General features: G+C 41.3%; 1 protein-coding gene across 3 annotated transcripts in view; it reads right to left on the bottom strand.

The window, feature by feature from the left end:
• Positions 1-16,102, bottom strand: part of WDR70 (WD repeat domain 70) — a 271,958-nt gene that overhangs the window by 64,772 nt on the left and 191,084 nt on the right. For all 3 annotated transcript variants that reach the window (XM_073343800.1, XM_073343799.1, XM_073343801.1), the window contains one exon: positions 1,391-1,490. In XM_073343800.1, the coding sequence (XP_073199901.1) occupies positions 1,391-1,490 (100 nt within the window). The remainder of the gene's footprint in view (positions 1-1,390; positions 1,491-16,102) is intronic.

Genomic DNA, 16,102 nt, shown 5'->3' with positions numbered 1-16,102 from the left:
CGGCAAAAGGCTACTGAGCAAGTTTAATAAATTCACAAATACGGAACTTAAGAAAATATCCTCAAAAGGAAGGTATCACGTGGAAGGACAAATGAAGAAAATGAATGGCATAAAGAGAAAGTCTAATTAGAGCATGATAGGCAGCTTTGAAAAACTCAGCCTATAACAACAGAGGAGACTCAGAGAACCATTTATAAATGTGTCATTATTTATACAGGAGCACAGAAACTGACAACACTTTACAGGCAAATAAGAAGCTCCCCTTTTCATGGTGTTTACAATACAAATTAGATAAAATACAATCCAATGACAAAAAATTACAGTGTATAGACAAGTGAACTGGGGAGAGAATAAACAGTAAACAATATGAAGTGAATACTGTTGGAGGCTTTTCCACAAAGAACAAATGAAAAAAGTTGATACTTTTAAACACTTTGTATTAATTTTGAAAAATTCTTATTAGTTAATTTTGTGTGTTTATTTTATTCAAATTTAAAATTTCTGATTTTGGTGGATTATTATTGCTTGGATTAAAAAAATTGGAATTTGTACAATAAAAACATAGCAAAATAAATTAAATCATTTTCTTCTACAATTTCCCTTAATTATTTTTATAAATTTCCTTCCATAAATGTACCGCAGGTGTTCTCAACATTTTCTGATTCATGCCCTCCCTTCACCTTACAAAACAGGACTTTCCAATGTAATCTATATGGAACTGGAGCCATTAATACAGTGATTCCAATAAAGGAACTTCTACTTTAAATAAACCAGTCTTTTGATCCTGCTGTGCATAGACTAGGAAATGTTTAAAAGCACATAACATCTACAGTGTTTTCAGGGCAGTACTCCTTAATTTCAGCACTGACGAATGCTAGTGGGGACTGTGATGCAGTGTGCCAGATTGCAAACCCATTCACTCAAATTTGGCCCAGGTGCCCTTACATTTTGATGGAAGAGAGGCTGGACCAAATCTGAGTGGCACTGCATCCCTACGCAACAGTTCACAGAGTCACTCACTCAAATTTATTCATGACGGAGGGGTAGTAGAGATGTTGTGACCCAGTGAGTGAGAAGCCTTGCCGCACTCCCTTAGGAAGTTGGACATGCTCCCCCCATCCATGTTCAGAACTGCTGATGAAACACAATTTTAGAGTAAGGTATGGTAATGAAAATTAAGATTTGTGAAGTATTTCAGATTTAAAAAAAAAATCCAGAGAATAGCTAACTTCTGATTTCAATGTATTATTTTCCTAGTATGAAGAATTACCTCTAGGTGGTATGATTTAAAATGGCCAGAATTTCTTTCCCACATTAGTTAATAATTAGTGGAAACCTAAACTTATCTTTCATTAAGCAACATACATCAAAGAGCTTTTTATTTACCTACCTCCTCGACTAGCAAGGACAGTACCATCATAGGAAAACGTCAAGCATGAAGTTTCAGTGCCAGGAGCATGTGCCTGCCTGCAGTGGAACTTTGTATGAACCTGTTTGTCAAGAAAATAACATATAAAAACTTTGTTACTTCCAGACTGAATATACTTATGTCCTTACAACATTAAGTATTCTTTATTATATTTCCTGCCTTTTTTTTTTTTTTTTAGAAAACCATTTTCGAGTCAAGGAGGGGAAAAAAGTACACATTTCTATAATCTTTTAAAAATGTTCCTTTTGCATTATAGATTATGACGATGATGATAATGATTTTAAAGGCACATTTTAACTTTTTACTATATTTCATTTTATAGTACAGGAAAACAATTACACATCTACATACAATCAATACCCACATGTAACTCACATTGTTCAGAAATAAAAGACTGTGATTAAAATATTTTTTATTACAAGACACTCAGTTCTCATCACTCCTATAGCAGGTTTACAGTTTAGAAATGTCAAAATGCATTATAAATATTTTGGATAAGACTTAAAGGAGGACTGGGAGAATTTCTTTTGCCAAATTTAGAATCTGCCAAAGCTCATAGATTATAGATTTAGAATAAAACTCAAATATTCTGAGGTTTGAGTTCCATTTTGCACCTGCAAAACTCAAGTTTGGGAATGCTGTATATTTTTGTTTTTTAACTATATTCCCCTGACAGTCCTAGAAAAAGGGGCAGGAATTACTTTTATACATGAATCTTTTGCTTGCATAGAACAGACTTTTATTTAACCAAGACAATCCGCTTTTGTCTTGAAATGTCCTTATATTAAAAAAGGAAAAATATTTTGTGAAATTCAAAACACGTTCTGTGAAACCTCAAACTACAAAAAGTTGTACAGGTTTCACAAAACCCAGGTTCTCCCTTCCTTGCTTAAAACAAAGGTCCAAACTATTAAAGATACCAAAGCACTTTTCACAAATTTACGTTCCACTTAATTAACTTCCCCGGATCTTTCATTTAGAAAATGCATCCTTCTTTATTTTCTGTCCTTAAATGTTGTGTACAGATATACTCTGTTAAAGAAAAATTACTTGCTACCCAGACGAAGCTGCATTTCTGATATTCTTGGAGCTTGTCTACACAAACATATAGTTTGCAGCAAACTGGGATGTAAATCTACTCTCCACTAGAATGCTGCATTAATTGTCCATGTGGATCCACTGATATACACTAACAATTCCTTAGTGTGTTTTGATCTAACCTGCTTTGAAATGGGTCTAGATCAGTGTTTCTCAGATGCGGCAACCATGGCCACATGTAGCCACCAGGGACTTTTCTTGCAGGCACAGCCTTCTGGGTGGTTATTGGTGGGGAGGTGGGGGACGGGGCAAAGCAGAGGCCCCTCTCTGGACGCACAAATGCTGGAAGAGCAGGCAGCAGGTGAGTTCCCCACTTTCCCAGAGGCGGTGGGGGTCAGGCTTCAGCCCTGGGGTGGCAGGTGGAAGGCTCCAGCCACAGGGCTTTGGGCTCCATTCCCCGAGCTCACCACCCCTCCCATCACCTCTGGCCTCCACTGCCTCCCCTAGTGCCCCATTGCCCCGGCTCCTGCTGCCTCCATACCCACCTCCCCATCCAGGGCTCAGTTTGTCCCCGGGATTGCCAGGGCTGAGTATGTCTTCAGTGAAAAGTGATATCTGTATGTTTGTTAATAAATATCACTTTTCACAGCAGACTTAGTAGCTAGCAAGTCTAAAAAAAAGCAACAGAAACAATAAGAAAAAAGACAAGAACGTGCAAAGCACCTTATTTGTGTTTCTATTCTGTTTAGGTCCAGTAAAGAACAGAGACAACTGTACATTATTTTTATTATTGATTCTCCAAAAAAAATCCTACATAAATAAATTACAATGATTTGGACATGTATATGTGCATATTCATTTGTTTTTCCTAAAGTTAATTAAGTATTTTAGGAAAAATTGTTAGAGCGGCCACCAGCAAGAGCTGATATCCGCACTCTGAGGCCACCAGAACATTTGTTGTGAGAACCCCTGGTCTAAATCAAAGTGCACAAAGAAACTGTTGGTGGGTGTGAGCAGGGTCTACATGACCAGATAGTGTGAACCAGGCTAGTGTGTGGTAGATTCACACCCAAACTGGTCATAAACTAAGTGTTCACGTAGAAAAGAGCTTGAATACAGTTCATGTAAGATGACAAAAGTAATTCTTACATGTGCATGTTTTTAAATCCTTCAGTATGGAAGATTCCATAGATAAATTTAATCGTAGGCAGCTAGAATTAAGGTTGTCTGCCACTTCCTACTATAAGACCTGTTTTCACTTGCTTACAATTCTGCCAAACTTTAACCATTTGGGTTAAAATTCTTCATGTTGGACGTCTGCCTCAGGCTGAATTTTTTTTTAAAAAATTCCAGCCAAAATAGTCTAGTTGTCTCCAACAACAAGGCTAGTGAGAAACAGTGTTTTGAACATGATAAAAGATTCTTGAAACCTTTTCTCTGAAATACTTTAGTGTGCCTATACATTGGAGCAGGTGCTTGAAATTTGATGGACGGTAGCCTATGTGTCAGGTCTACTATACCTTTTGCTATCCTTGTGAAAATCCACTCAAATGTGGCCAAGTTATAAGCCCTTAAAAAACTACACTTTTGCATATGCTCAGTAGAGACTTCAATTTTAACAGTTAAAATCTAAGATTCCACACAGTGAGAGACCATGATCCAACCCATGACGGTGGGAGCTCAGATTCCTGTAATTGCAACTCCTGGCTGATCTGAGTCAGGATGGGGCAAGATACTGGACCTGACAGCAGGTTCTCTCCTGTGCTCTCAATGATCCCTTTACTCCTTGATGGCACCCAGTTAGCGTGGAGGAGAAAGCTGTCTGATTTGAATATAGTGGGGACAAAAGACCAGGATGAGGGAAAGGGAATCTAGTTAGACTGGGATTGGAGGTAGAGAGTGAAACTGTGACTGGGAGTTGGAGGGAAAGGACACTGGGACTGATTGGGCAATGAGACTGGGAGCTGTTTGTGAGGTGGAGACTGAGATCCAACAGGCTAGGGGGATGAAACATTGAGGTTGGATGAGGAGCTGGAGGGAAGAAGGGAAAGACTGGGACCAGTTGGACAAGGAGACTCGGGCGAGGAGTAGGTGAACAGAAATGGGACCAGCTGGACAAGGAGACTGGGACAAAGAACCAGGAGGTATTTGTGGAGGGCGGAGACAGGGAGAGAGAAAATACTGAGATTGGATGAGGAGCCTGGAGACAGCAGCTAGGAGCTAGTTGGAGAAGAAAGAGAGACACTGGACAAAGACCCGGTAGTAAGGAACTGGGACTCGCTGGACAGGACGCTGGACAGAAGCAGTTCGACAGGAAGGGGAAACAAGGGCTGGCTGGGCAGGAGACTGGGATGAAAAGCCTCAGGAATAGAGACTGGGACTGGAAGGAAATTGAGACTGAGAAAAGGAGCCAGGGTTGAGGAAGAAAATAAAGTAAATACTAATGGAAACTGTGTGACCATGGGAGACTTTAACTTCCCAGATATAGACTGGAGGACGAGTGCTAGTAATAATAATAGGGCTCAGATTTTCCTAGATGCGATAGCTGATGGATTCCTTTATCAAGTAGTTGATGAACCGACTAGAGGGGATGCCATTTTAGATTTGGTTTTGGTGAGTAGTGAGGACCTCATAGAAGACATGGTCGTAGCGGATAATCTTGGCTCAAGTGATCATGAGCTAATTCAGTTCAAACTGAACAGAAGGATTAATAAAAATAAATCTGAAGCTAGGGTTTTTGACTTCAAAAGGGCTGACTTTCAAAAATTAAGGAAATTAGTTAGGGAAGTGGATTGGACTGAAGAATTTATGGATCTAAAGGTAGAGGAGGCCTGGGATTATTTTAAATCAAAGCTGCAGAAGCTATCGGAAGCCTGCATCCCAAGTAAGGGGAAAAAATTCATAGGCAGGAGTTGTAGACCAAGCTGGATGAGCAAGCATCTCAGAGAGGTGATTAAGAAAAAGGAGAACGCATATAGGGAGTGGAAGAAGGGAGGGATCAGCAAGGAAAGCTACCTTATTGAGGTCAGAACATGTAGGGATAAAGTGAGACAGGCTAAAAGTCAAGTAGAGTTGGACCATGCAAAGGGAATTAAAACCAATAGTAAAAGGTTCTATAGTCATATCAATAAGAAGAAAACAAAGAAAGAAGAAGTGGGACCGCTAAACACTGGGGATGGAGTGGAGGTCAAGGATAATCTAGGCATGGCCCAATATCTAAACAAATACTTTGCCTCAGTCTTTAATAAGACTAAAGAGGATCTTAGGGATAATGGTAGCATGACAAATGGGAATGAGGATATAGAGGTAGACATTACCATATTTGAGGTAGAAGCGAAATTCAAACAGCTTAATGGGACTAAATCAGGGGGCCCAGATAATCTTCACCGTATGATTTGAGAATTGTTAACATAGTTCCTATTTTTAAGAAAGGGAAAAAAAGTGATCTGGGTAATTATAGGCCTGTTAGTTTGACATCTGTAGTATGCAAGGTCTTGGAAAAAATTTTGAAAGAGAAGGTAGTTAAGGACATTGAAGTCAATGGTAAATGGGACAAAATACAACACGGTTTTACAAAAGGTAGATCATGCCAAACCAACCTGATCTCCTTTTTTGAGAAAGTAACAGATTTTTTAGACAAAGGAAACACAGTGGATCTAATTTATCTAGATTTTAGTAAGGCATTTGATACCGTGCCACATGGGGAATTATTAGTTAAATTGGATAAGATGGGGATCAATAGGAAAATTGAAAGGTGGATAAGGAATTGGTTAAAGGGGAGACTACAACGGGTCCTACTGAAAGGTGAACTGTCAGGCTGGAGGGAGGTTACCAGTGGAGTTCCTCAAGGATCGGTTTTGGGACCAATCTTATTTAATCTTTTTATTACTGACCTTGGCACAAAAAGTGGGAGTGTGCTAATAAAGTTTGCGGATGATACAAAGCTGGGAGGTACTGCCAATTTAGAGAAGGACAGGAATACCCTACAGGAGGATCTGGATGACCTTGTAAACTGGAGTAATAGTAATAGGATGAAATTTAATAGTGAGAAGTGTAAGGTCATGCATTTAGGGATTAATGACAAGAATTTTAGTTATAAGCTAGGGAGGCATCAATTAGAAGTAACGGAGGAGGAAAAGGACCTTGGAGTATTGATTGATCATAGGATGACTATGAGCCGCCAATGTGATATGGCTGTGAAAAAAGCTAATGCAGTCTTGGGATGCATCAGGAGAGGTATTTCCAGTAGGGATAAAGAGGTTTTAGTACCGTTATACAAGGCACTGGTGAGACCTCACCTGGAATACCGTGTGCAGTTCTGGTCTCCCATGTTTAAGAAGGATGAATTCAAACTGGAATAGGTACAGAGAAGGGCTACTAGGATGATCCGAGGAATGGAAAACTTGTCTTATGAAAGGAGACTCAGGGAGCTTGGCTTGTTTAGCCTAACTAAAAGAAGGTTGAGGGGAGATATGATTGCTCTCTATAAATATATCAGAGGGATAAATACTGGAGAGGGAGAGGAATTATTTAAGCTCAGTACCAATGTGGACACAAGAACAAATGGATATAAACTGGCCACTAGGAAATTTAGACTAGAAATTAGACGAAGGTTTTTAACCATCAGAGGAGTGAAGTTTTAGAATAGCCTTCCAAGGGAAGCAGTGGGGGCAAAAGATCTATCTGGCTTTAAGATTAAACTCAATAAGTTTATGGAGGAGATGGTATGATGGGATAACATGGTTTTGGTAATTAAATATTCATGGTAAATAGGCCCAATGGCCTGTGATGGGCTATTGGATGGGGTGAGATCCAAGTTACCCAGGAAAGAATTTTCTGTAGTATCTGGCTGATGAATCTTGCCCATATGCTCAGGGTTTAGCTGATCGACATATTTGGGGTCGGGAAGGAATTTTCCTCCAGGGCAGATTGGAAGAGGCCCTGGAGGCTTTTTGCCTTCCTCTGTAGCATGGGGCACGGGTCACTTGCTGGAGGATTCTCTGCTCCTTGAAGTCTTTAAACTATGATTTGAGGACTTCAATAGCACAGATATAGGCGTGAGGCTTTTTTTGTAGGAGTGGTGGGTGAAATTCTGTGGCCTGCGTTGTGCAGGAGGTCAGACTAGATGATCATAATGGTCCCTTCTGACCTAAATATCTATGAATCTAAGAGACAGGCCTGGAACAGACAGATTGGAGGGGACAGGGCAGAAGGGTCTCTACCCACTAGAGCACACTCCCCTCTGCAGCCTATAGCAGAACCCAATATTCCTCAGTGTCTCAATTTCTCTGCTGTCAGCAATTATCGTGGAACCGACTGGCAAAGTGTGTGTCTCATCCCCTTCTAGCGCTAGTTCACATACAGGATGACGATCTACTATTGCTATCAGTTACTCTGTTAGCTCAACTGGCAGAGGTCTGTGCAGTGGACCTAAGTTTCCAACCCTCCTGAGGACCCATGTGGGTGACAATACAATGCCACATGATGCAATTTCTGTTTGATCACTTTGCTTTTAAAAAGCTAGGTTATTACACACAACAAACTACATTAAAAACATTACTAAAGTTTTAAAGTCAAGCACTCAAAAGTTAGGAAATGTAACAATTAAGGTTGTCTGTAGAATGGTCTCCGTGCCTCAGCTCCCCATCTGTAAAATGGGATAGAATGGTCTCCGTGCCTCAGCTCCCCATCTGTAAAATGGGGATAGTAACACCCCTATCACCTCACAGGGCTGGGGAGAAGACAATTAATGTTTGCGAAGCACACAAACACTTTAATGATGAGCAACATAGAAAAGCCTATGAGGAAATTCAATAATTCTGTCTTCCAGGTTTAAACAGCATGGAGTAAATAAGGCCTAGGGCCACACATTGAAAAACTGAAGAACTGTTCATTAAATTAGCACCATCCATCCTGTGCACTGAATGAGGCAGTGGTTCTGTGGGAAAAAAAATAACATGATTTTATGCAATTAAAGACTGAATCATAATGCATACGCACAAGTAGGATAAATTAGGTTCCACAGGCAACCTTGATTCTGACATTTCCAAACTTTTAGAGAGTTTGACTTTGCAAACTAATAATAATTTCTTTTAACGTAGTTTTCCGTGTGTAATATACTATATTTACAAATTAAGGGCCCAGATATTCACACAGGTAAAGTTGCTCATTTGCTCAGCTTTTTGCAGGATTGAGTCCTAAATATTGCCTAAAATGTGACGGAAATGCACGTACATCTTAGACGTACACATAAAGAAAGCTTGGGAAATTATGTAAATTTTTCTTATACTACTTGGAAACTGAATAGTGTAACCTAAGTTTAATCAATGCACTTAGGAAGCACATTTAAAATTGTCACTTCTAAATTAATATACTTATTCTGGACACTACACATTGAGCAGATTTTAAATGAGAACTACAAGTTTTTGTTGGTGCAATTCTTAAACACCCAAACACATATTTTATGACATCAGCTACAAAAAGGTTGTTTTCAGAATGTGTGATAATATATTTGAGATGCGCTGTGAATTATTCTCGGAAATGAATATCCTTCAATATTTATTAAATATTACCACGTAATTTAAAATGCTTTATTTTGTGTTTGCAAAATACCATGGATACTTACAAATAAATTAACCATAACCAAATGACCATCACACCAAACTGATATGGAATTTAACCATTGTGACAAAGCTCTGTCTTTCTCTCCGTGGGTCCCGCATTTCCTGGTGGATTTCGCTAACCTCAGAGGCTCACTGTGACCCTCCATGTAACCCTTCTCTCTCTAGAGACAAGGGTCACAGTCTACTGAGCCATTTTCATCATAAGCCAGTGAGGGAGGTGAGGAGAAGCTATCCTCCCTTGCACAGTCTCTGTTGTCTCCCAGTCTCAGTGATTAATCGGGGGTGGGGGCCAAAGGAGGGAGCCCGGGCCCGCCTTCTACTCCGGGCTCCAGCCCAGGGACCCTAATAGTATCAGCTATGGTAGCTGACCTTTTAGAAACATGACACGTACAATTCCCTGGGCTACTTCCCCACAGCAGCCCCCACTTCCTCAGGCTCCACTTCACCCTTATCTCAGGGCTTCCTTCCTTGTGCCTGATATGGTGTGTACTACTCAGCCTCTCCAACAGCACAACTTCCTCCCACAGCTCCTGACATCCACCCCGACCTGACTGAGAGGCTTTTAACTAGTTTCAGCAGCCAGTCCCTGATTGGCTTCAGGTGTCTCAATCAACCTAGCATTCTCCCTGCCTTCTGGAAAGTTCTTAATTGGCCCCAGGTGTCTTAATTGACCTGGAGCAGCTGCCATTTAACTTATCCTGGTACCAGGGATTTGTTTAGCCTGGAGCAAATATATCTATCTCCCACTACTTTTCTATAGCCATCTGGCCTTCCCCGTCACACCATTTAAAAGAATCTGGCCTAACCTAGATCTTGCACCCTCAAAATTTCCACTAAATGAATGTAGGATCTAGATTCTTCTGAGTAAAACATTTATACTACTGCAAATTTAATTGGTCAATTAAACTGAATCTTTCAGCACTGGAAGAGCAACCCTTGATATTTAGCTGAGGGCTCCCAGATTTAGACACATTTATTTGTATTTAATCACAGAAGTTAAACCAGAAAGCCTATGTGCCTGGGGATACTTACAAGTTTTTCCTTTTACAAGCTAACATATCGTTGAAAATGGGAAGGGGGAAAAAGTTAGCATATATGGTATCTTAAGTTTGAATATTTAAAAAAGTAGCAATTTTCAACAAACCTGCCCAGCCTAAAGGTTTTAGGATCCCACATAAAATAAGGCTGCACCCTGAAAATGATATAAAATCTACAATGGGGTTCTGCATTTCTCTTTCAAAACTAATTTGCTCAGTTTCTCAGTAAAAAGATTGTTTTTTTGTAACTGCAAAGTCACCCTCAATATATTACTCTACTGAAGAAAATAACCCTGAATTGTAATACTAAATCTCCCATGAAATCTGTATGGTATAGGATAAAAACACGCAAAAGATTTCACAGTGGGAGGCCAGATTTCATGGTCCATGACACGTTTTTCATGGCCGTGAATTTGGTAGGGTCCTAATCATAGCACACGCAGCCCCAGGGAGGGCACGGGGGTTCAGGAGCAAGGGACAGAGAGTGGAGCAGGGACCAAGCAGCTGCCCTTCAAGGAAGGGGAACAGCAGAGCTCCTGGCTCAGCATGGCTGTGGGAGAGGGGTAAGGATCCCCCAACATCCTGACAGCTAGGAGCTGCCTCCTGCCTGTCAGCTTTTGGTCCCGGCTCTGGGCAAGCTCCATGCAGCAAGGAGGAGTTGGAGCAGGAGCCGCTGCCACCACGAAAGGAGCAGAAACAGGGAGCATGCTTGGCTAGGCAGTAATGGTGCTTCCAGCTGCTGCGCTGGCTTCCTGCAGCACTGCTCCTCCACCGCTGGGAACTCTGGGATATATCCAGAGAACTTTCTGGACCTGAGTCAAGCTGGGGTCCAGGAAAGCAATAGGGTGCAGACCCCAGGTCCCAGCTTAACATGGGCTTGGATCCTCCAGCCCTGCGGGGTCCTGGGACCCTAGGTTTGAGCCCTTGATTAGCACTATTGATGTATGGATGGAAGGGGGTTAGGGTTGAGCCCAGGCTCCAGCCTGGACTTATCTTACTGCGTAGACATACTCAAAGAGAACATAAAGTTGGAAATTAGTGAACAATAAAGGGAAAAGTCAGCTTGCGTGGAACATAGGGGGGTAAAAGGGTATATAGGGGAGAGGTCAGAGATGTAGGTAGGGGAATAACTGTGTATGGTTGTGTGTTTGCAGCTGGAATATAGCAGAATATTGCAAAATATTAATAAGTAATCTCTTCTTGCGGCAGTTCTATAATTCAATAAGAGATTAGCACAGTAAAAAACTTCCTCAGTGTCTTACAGGCCCCACTTTCTACACCATTCACCTCAAATTTAATGTCTCTGTTTTTAAAATAGCTTCAAAATGTTAGGCACAAAAAGAAAAAGGGGAAAAAACCTTGGCTAGAACAAATCTGTTGTGTTAAAAAAAGCATTAGAAACTTGGAAAATCATCAACTAACTGAAACGTATCCTTGAAATATGGTCAAAAGTTCAAAAGTCTCATTTATTTTTTGTATCATTGTGTTAATCTGAAGGTGCCTTGAATTTCTGAAGTATAACATAACTTTATATGCATCACCATGTCTAGCTCCTTCCTTCTAGGATTGACAAATGTGTTTTATTTGGGATAGTGGTTTTTTACAATGTGAATCCCTGTTCCCTTGCTTCTGGATAGAGACAACTTATTTGTGGGAAACAGCTTTTTCAATGCCTGGTCATCTCCTGTCTTCATTATACTCCAACCATCATCTCCTCCTCTCCGACTTCAGTACTTCCAATGTTGTTCCCCTTCAATCCATCCAAACTTTGTGCACACAATATATTCCTTACTTGCTGCTCTGATCATGTTGCTTCCCTTTTTGAATCCTCTCTGGCTTCCTCTTACTTTTTAATTTCATTATCATCTTAAAACTCTGCAAAAGTGTGCTCCTGCCTATGTTGCTGCTCTCACTTCGCCCTGTTATCCCATCTCTCATTTTTGATACCTCATTGGAACTTCCTCCTTTGCTTATGTACCAGCTATGCTCCCTGTCTCCTTGCCGATTATTCCTTAATGCACATGTCAACCACAAGGCCAATTGACTCTAATTTGCTGAACAAGTGTGTTTTGGTGTGCTACAGAACACACAAAGCTTGTCTCATTAAATGTAGCCTCTAGTTATCTGGTGCATTACATGCTTGAATTATCATGGCTTTTTTAAATTGTAACCTCCCTCGGGTAGGGATCTGCGTCTTATTCTCTGTTTTCTACAGTGCTGAAAACACTGTTGGCGTTCAGTAAACTATCATAGCATATTTTGGCCTTATCCATTGATTTATTTACACCTAATCTGTTCATAAATTAGAGCAAGGTTTACCTTGTATTCTATGAATAGTTCATTCATTCTGATCATGATATATGGTATGAAACCTTTAAAATGTCATGTGGAAGTCATAAAGACATCCTCCGTGGACCCCAGAATTCTTTTGCTAGGACTAATATTAAATACTTTCAGAAGGAAAGAATGTGTTACTGTAGATTTTGCTGAAATGTGCTAAAGCTGTCACTATTGTCAAATATTTGGGGACTTGACATGACATGAACTGTCTATATAACACAAATGGCACTCCACAATGATGGGTAGATTTAGGCTTAGGTAACTGAGTGTATAGGTGTGTGTTTATGAAGCAATTTGGTGATACTTTTTAAAACTAAGGGCTGGGGGAAAGCCAACAGGTGCGAAGGAGCACATGGTTTGGATATATCTTAAGGGAGGATCTATAAGTGGAGATTCCCTATGTCCTAATAAGGAAGAGAGGATGTAAGATGATAAAATGCAGGTAGGATCTGATGAGAAGCAGTCAAAAGAAAAAAAGTCCCATTCAATTACATCATGTAATGGCAGACAACTAAAAAGTGACAAGTTTTTCAAGTGCTTATATACCAATGCTAGAAGGCTAAATAATAAGATGGGCGAACGAGAGTGCCTCATATTAAATGAGAATATTGATATAATAGATATCACAGAAACTTGGTGGAATGAAGATAATCAATGGGACACAGTAATACCAGGGTACAAAATATATTGGAAGGACAGAACAAGTTGTGCTGATGGGGGGGTGGCACTATATGTGGAAAAAAAGCATAGAATCAAATGAAGTAAAATCTTAAATGAACCAAACTGTACCATAGAATCACTCTGGATAGTAATTCCATGCTTGAATAATAAGAATATTGCAGTAGGGATATATTACAGACCACCTGATCAGGATGGTGATAGTGACTTTGAAATGCTCAAGGAGATTAGAGAATCATTAAGAAAGGATAATAAGACAGAAAATATTTTATTGCCTCTATATAAATCCATGGTACACCCATATCTTGAATACTGCATACATGTGGTTGCCCCATCTCAAAAAAGATATATTGGAATTGGAAAATGGTCAGAAAAGGGCAACCAAAATGATTAGGGGTATGGAACAGCTGCCGTATGAGGAGAGATTAATAAGTCTGGGACTTTTCAGCTTGGAAAAGAGGTGACTAAGGGGGGATATGATAGAGGTCTATAAAATCATGACTGGTGTGGAGAAAGTAAATAAGGAAGTGTTATTTACTCCTCATAACACAAGAACTAGGGGTCACCAAATGAAATTAATAAGCAGCAGGTTTACAACAAACAAAAGGAAGTATTTTTTCACACAACTTACAGTCAACCTGTGGAATTACTTTCCAGAGGATGTTGTGAAGGCCAAGATTATAACAGGGTTCAAAAAAGAACTAGATAAATTCATGGAGGATAGGTCCATCAATGGCTATTAGCCAGTATGGTGTCCGTAGCCTGTGTTTGCCAGAAGCTGAGTATGGGTGAGAGGGGATGGATCACTTGATGATTACCTGTTCTGTTCATTGCCTCTGGGCCACTTGGCATTGACATTGTCCAGAAGACAGGATACTGGGCTAGATGGACCTTTGGTCTGACCCAGTATGGCCGTTCTTATGATCTAAATTCACCCCCATTCACTAATTGGCCACTAATTTGTTCGCTTAAAGGAAAGACATAAAACAAGAGTTAATGCACAATGTTCAGAAACTGATTGAGAGAGAGGGAGAGAACTGGAATTTTAGCTGTAAATGCAAGCAGTAATGTTAGTGTAAAAAAAAAAAAAGTTTTGCGAATGATTAGTAAACAAGATTAGGCTATAGTTAAATATGTTAGGAGGCCAGAGGCCAAAGAGTTATTTTCCTTGAAAACTGCATCAACTGTTCCCAGTGTCTGCAAAAACTTTTTGTTCAACCTTCAATCACTTTTAGAGTACTTGATTTAGTATTACAATTCAGGGTTATTTTCTTCAGTAGAGTAATATATTGAGGGTGACTTTGCAGTTAGAAAAACAATCTTTTTACTGAGAAACTGAGCAAATTAGTTTTGAAAGAGAAATGCAGAACCCCATTGTAGATTTTATATCATTTTCAGGGTGCAGCCTTATTTTATGTGGGATCCTAAAACCTTTAGGCTGGACAGGTTTGTTGAAAATTGCTACTTTTTAAAATATTTATATTAAATGTGTTTCATTTAATAAATGTGCTGCTGTATTCTGCAGTATTTGTAGCTTTTGAATAGTTACAAGATGTTCTCATTCTGCGGTGACAAAGATATAAATTATGGGGGCAAAGAAAGGAAATGTGGTACCTGAAAAAAGCTGTCACAGTTCACAATGAATGGTGATCACATCCAGAGAGACTTGGCAATGTAATCAGAACTGTGATCACAACTGACACAAAGCCAAGATATATCCTCAGTCAGAGGGGAACAATAGTTTTGCCATATCTTCCAATTTCTTTTTCAAACGTACCAGTATCACCTATGTTTTATTTGGATGAAGACATATTAATCTTGCTCTCATCCATGCCTCAATCTCTGCAAACTCTGGGAAAGATATTTAATTGTATTATCTACCTCTATCTCCAACTCCCAATACTGGACATGGTTATGTCTGTTAGATTAAAGAGCCATGTGGTATCTTCTTCCTAGGTAAGTTGTTACAGACCAGGGTGGGCAAACTTTTTGGCCTGACAGCCACATCAGATTTCCAAAATTGTATGGAGGGCTGATTAGGGGAGGCTGTGCCGCCCCAAACAGCCAGGCGTGGCCCGGCCCTCACCCTCTATCTGACCTCCACTGCTTCTTACCCCCTGACGGCCTGCCCCGGGACCCCTGTCCCATCCAACCCTTCCTGTCCCCTGACCGCCCCTGGACCCCCTGCCCCTGGCTGCCCCCTTGCCACCCCATCCAACCCCTCCTCTCATTCCTGATTGCCCCCCCCGTCCCCGGGACCCCTGTCCCATCCAACCACCCCTTCTCCTTGACCACCCATGGAACTCCTGTCCCTGATGGCCCCCCTCTCCTTCCTGACTGCCCCTCTGGGACCCCTGCCCCCATTCAACCCCCCCTGTTCCCTGCCCTCTGACTGCCCTGACCCCATCCACACCCCCACCCTCTGACCACCACCCCGAACTCCCCTGTCCTCTATCCAACCCCTGCTTCCTGCCCCCTGACCGCACTGCCTGGAGCACCGGTGGCTGGCGGCGCTACAGCCATGCTGCCCAGAGCACCAGGACAGGCAGCCGTGCCACCTGGCTGGAGCCAGCCATGCCACCGCACAGCACAGAGCACCGGGTCAGGGCGCGGCTCTGCAGCTGCGCTGCCTGGCAAGAGCTCACAGCCCCGCCGCCCAGAGGATTGCGCTGGTGGTGCAGTGAGCTGAGGCTGCGGGGGAGGGGGAACGGCAGGAGAGGGGCCGAGGGCTAGCCTCTGCGCCTGGAGCTCAGGGGCCGGGTAGAAGGGTCCTGTGGGTCGGAGGTGGCTCGCGGTCCACAGTTTGCTTCCCTTCAGTAACCTAAATATACTAAACTCCTTAAGTCTCTGTAATGTGTGCTTACCACATCTTGAATTATTCTTCTAGCCCTTTTCTGAACTCTTCAATTTTTCAACATCCTTTTTAAATGGTGGAAGCAGACATTATTCCAGAAGCG

Source organism: Lepidochelys kempii, chromosome 5 (genome assembly GCF_965140265.1).
Source record: "Lepidochelys kempii isolate rLepKem1 chromosome 5, rLepKem1.hap2, whole genome shotgun sequence".
NCBI classification, from domain to species: Eukaryota; Metazoa; Chordata; order Testudines; family Cheloniidae; genus Lepidochelys; species Lepidochelys kempii.
This window is presented reverse-complemented; position numbering and strand designations above follow the sequence as displayed.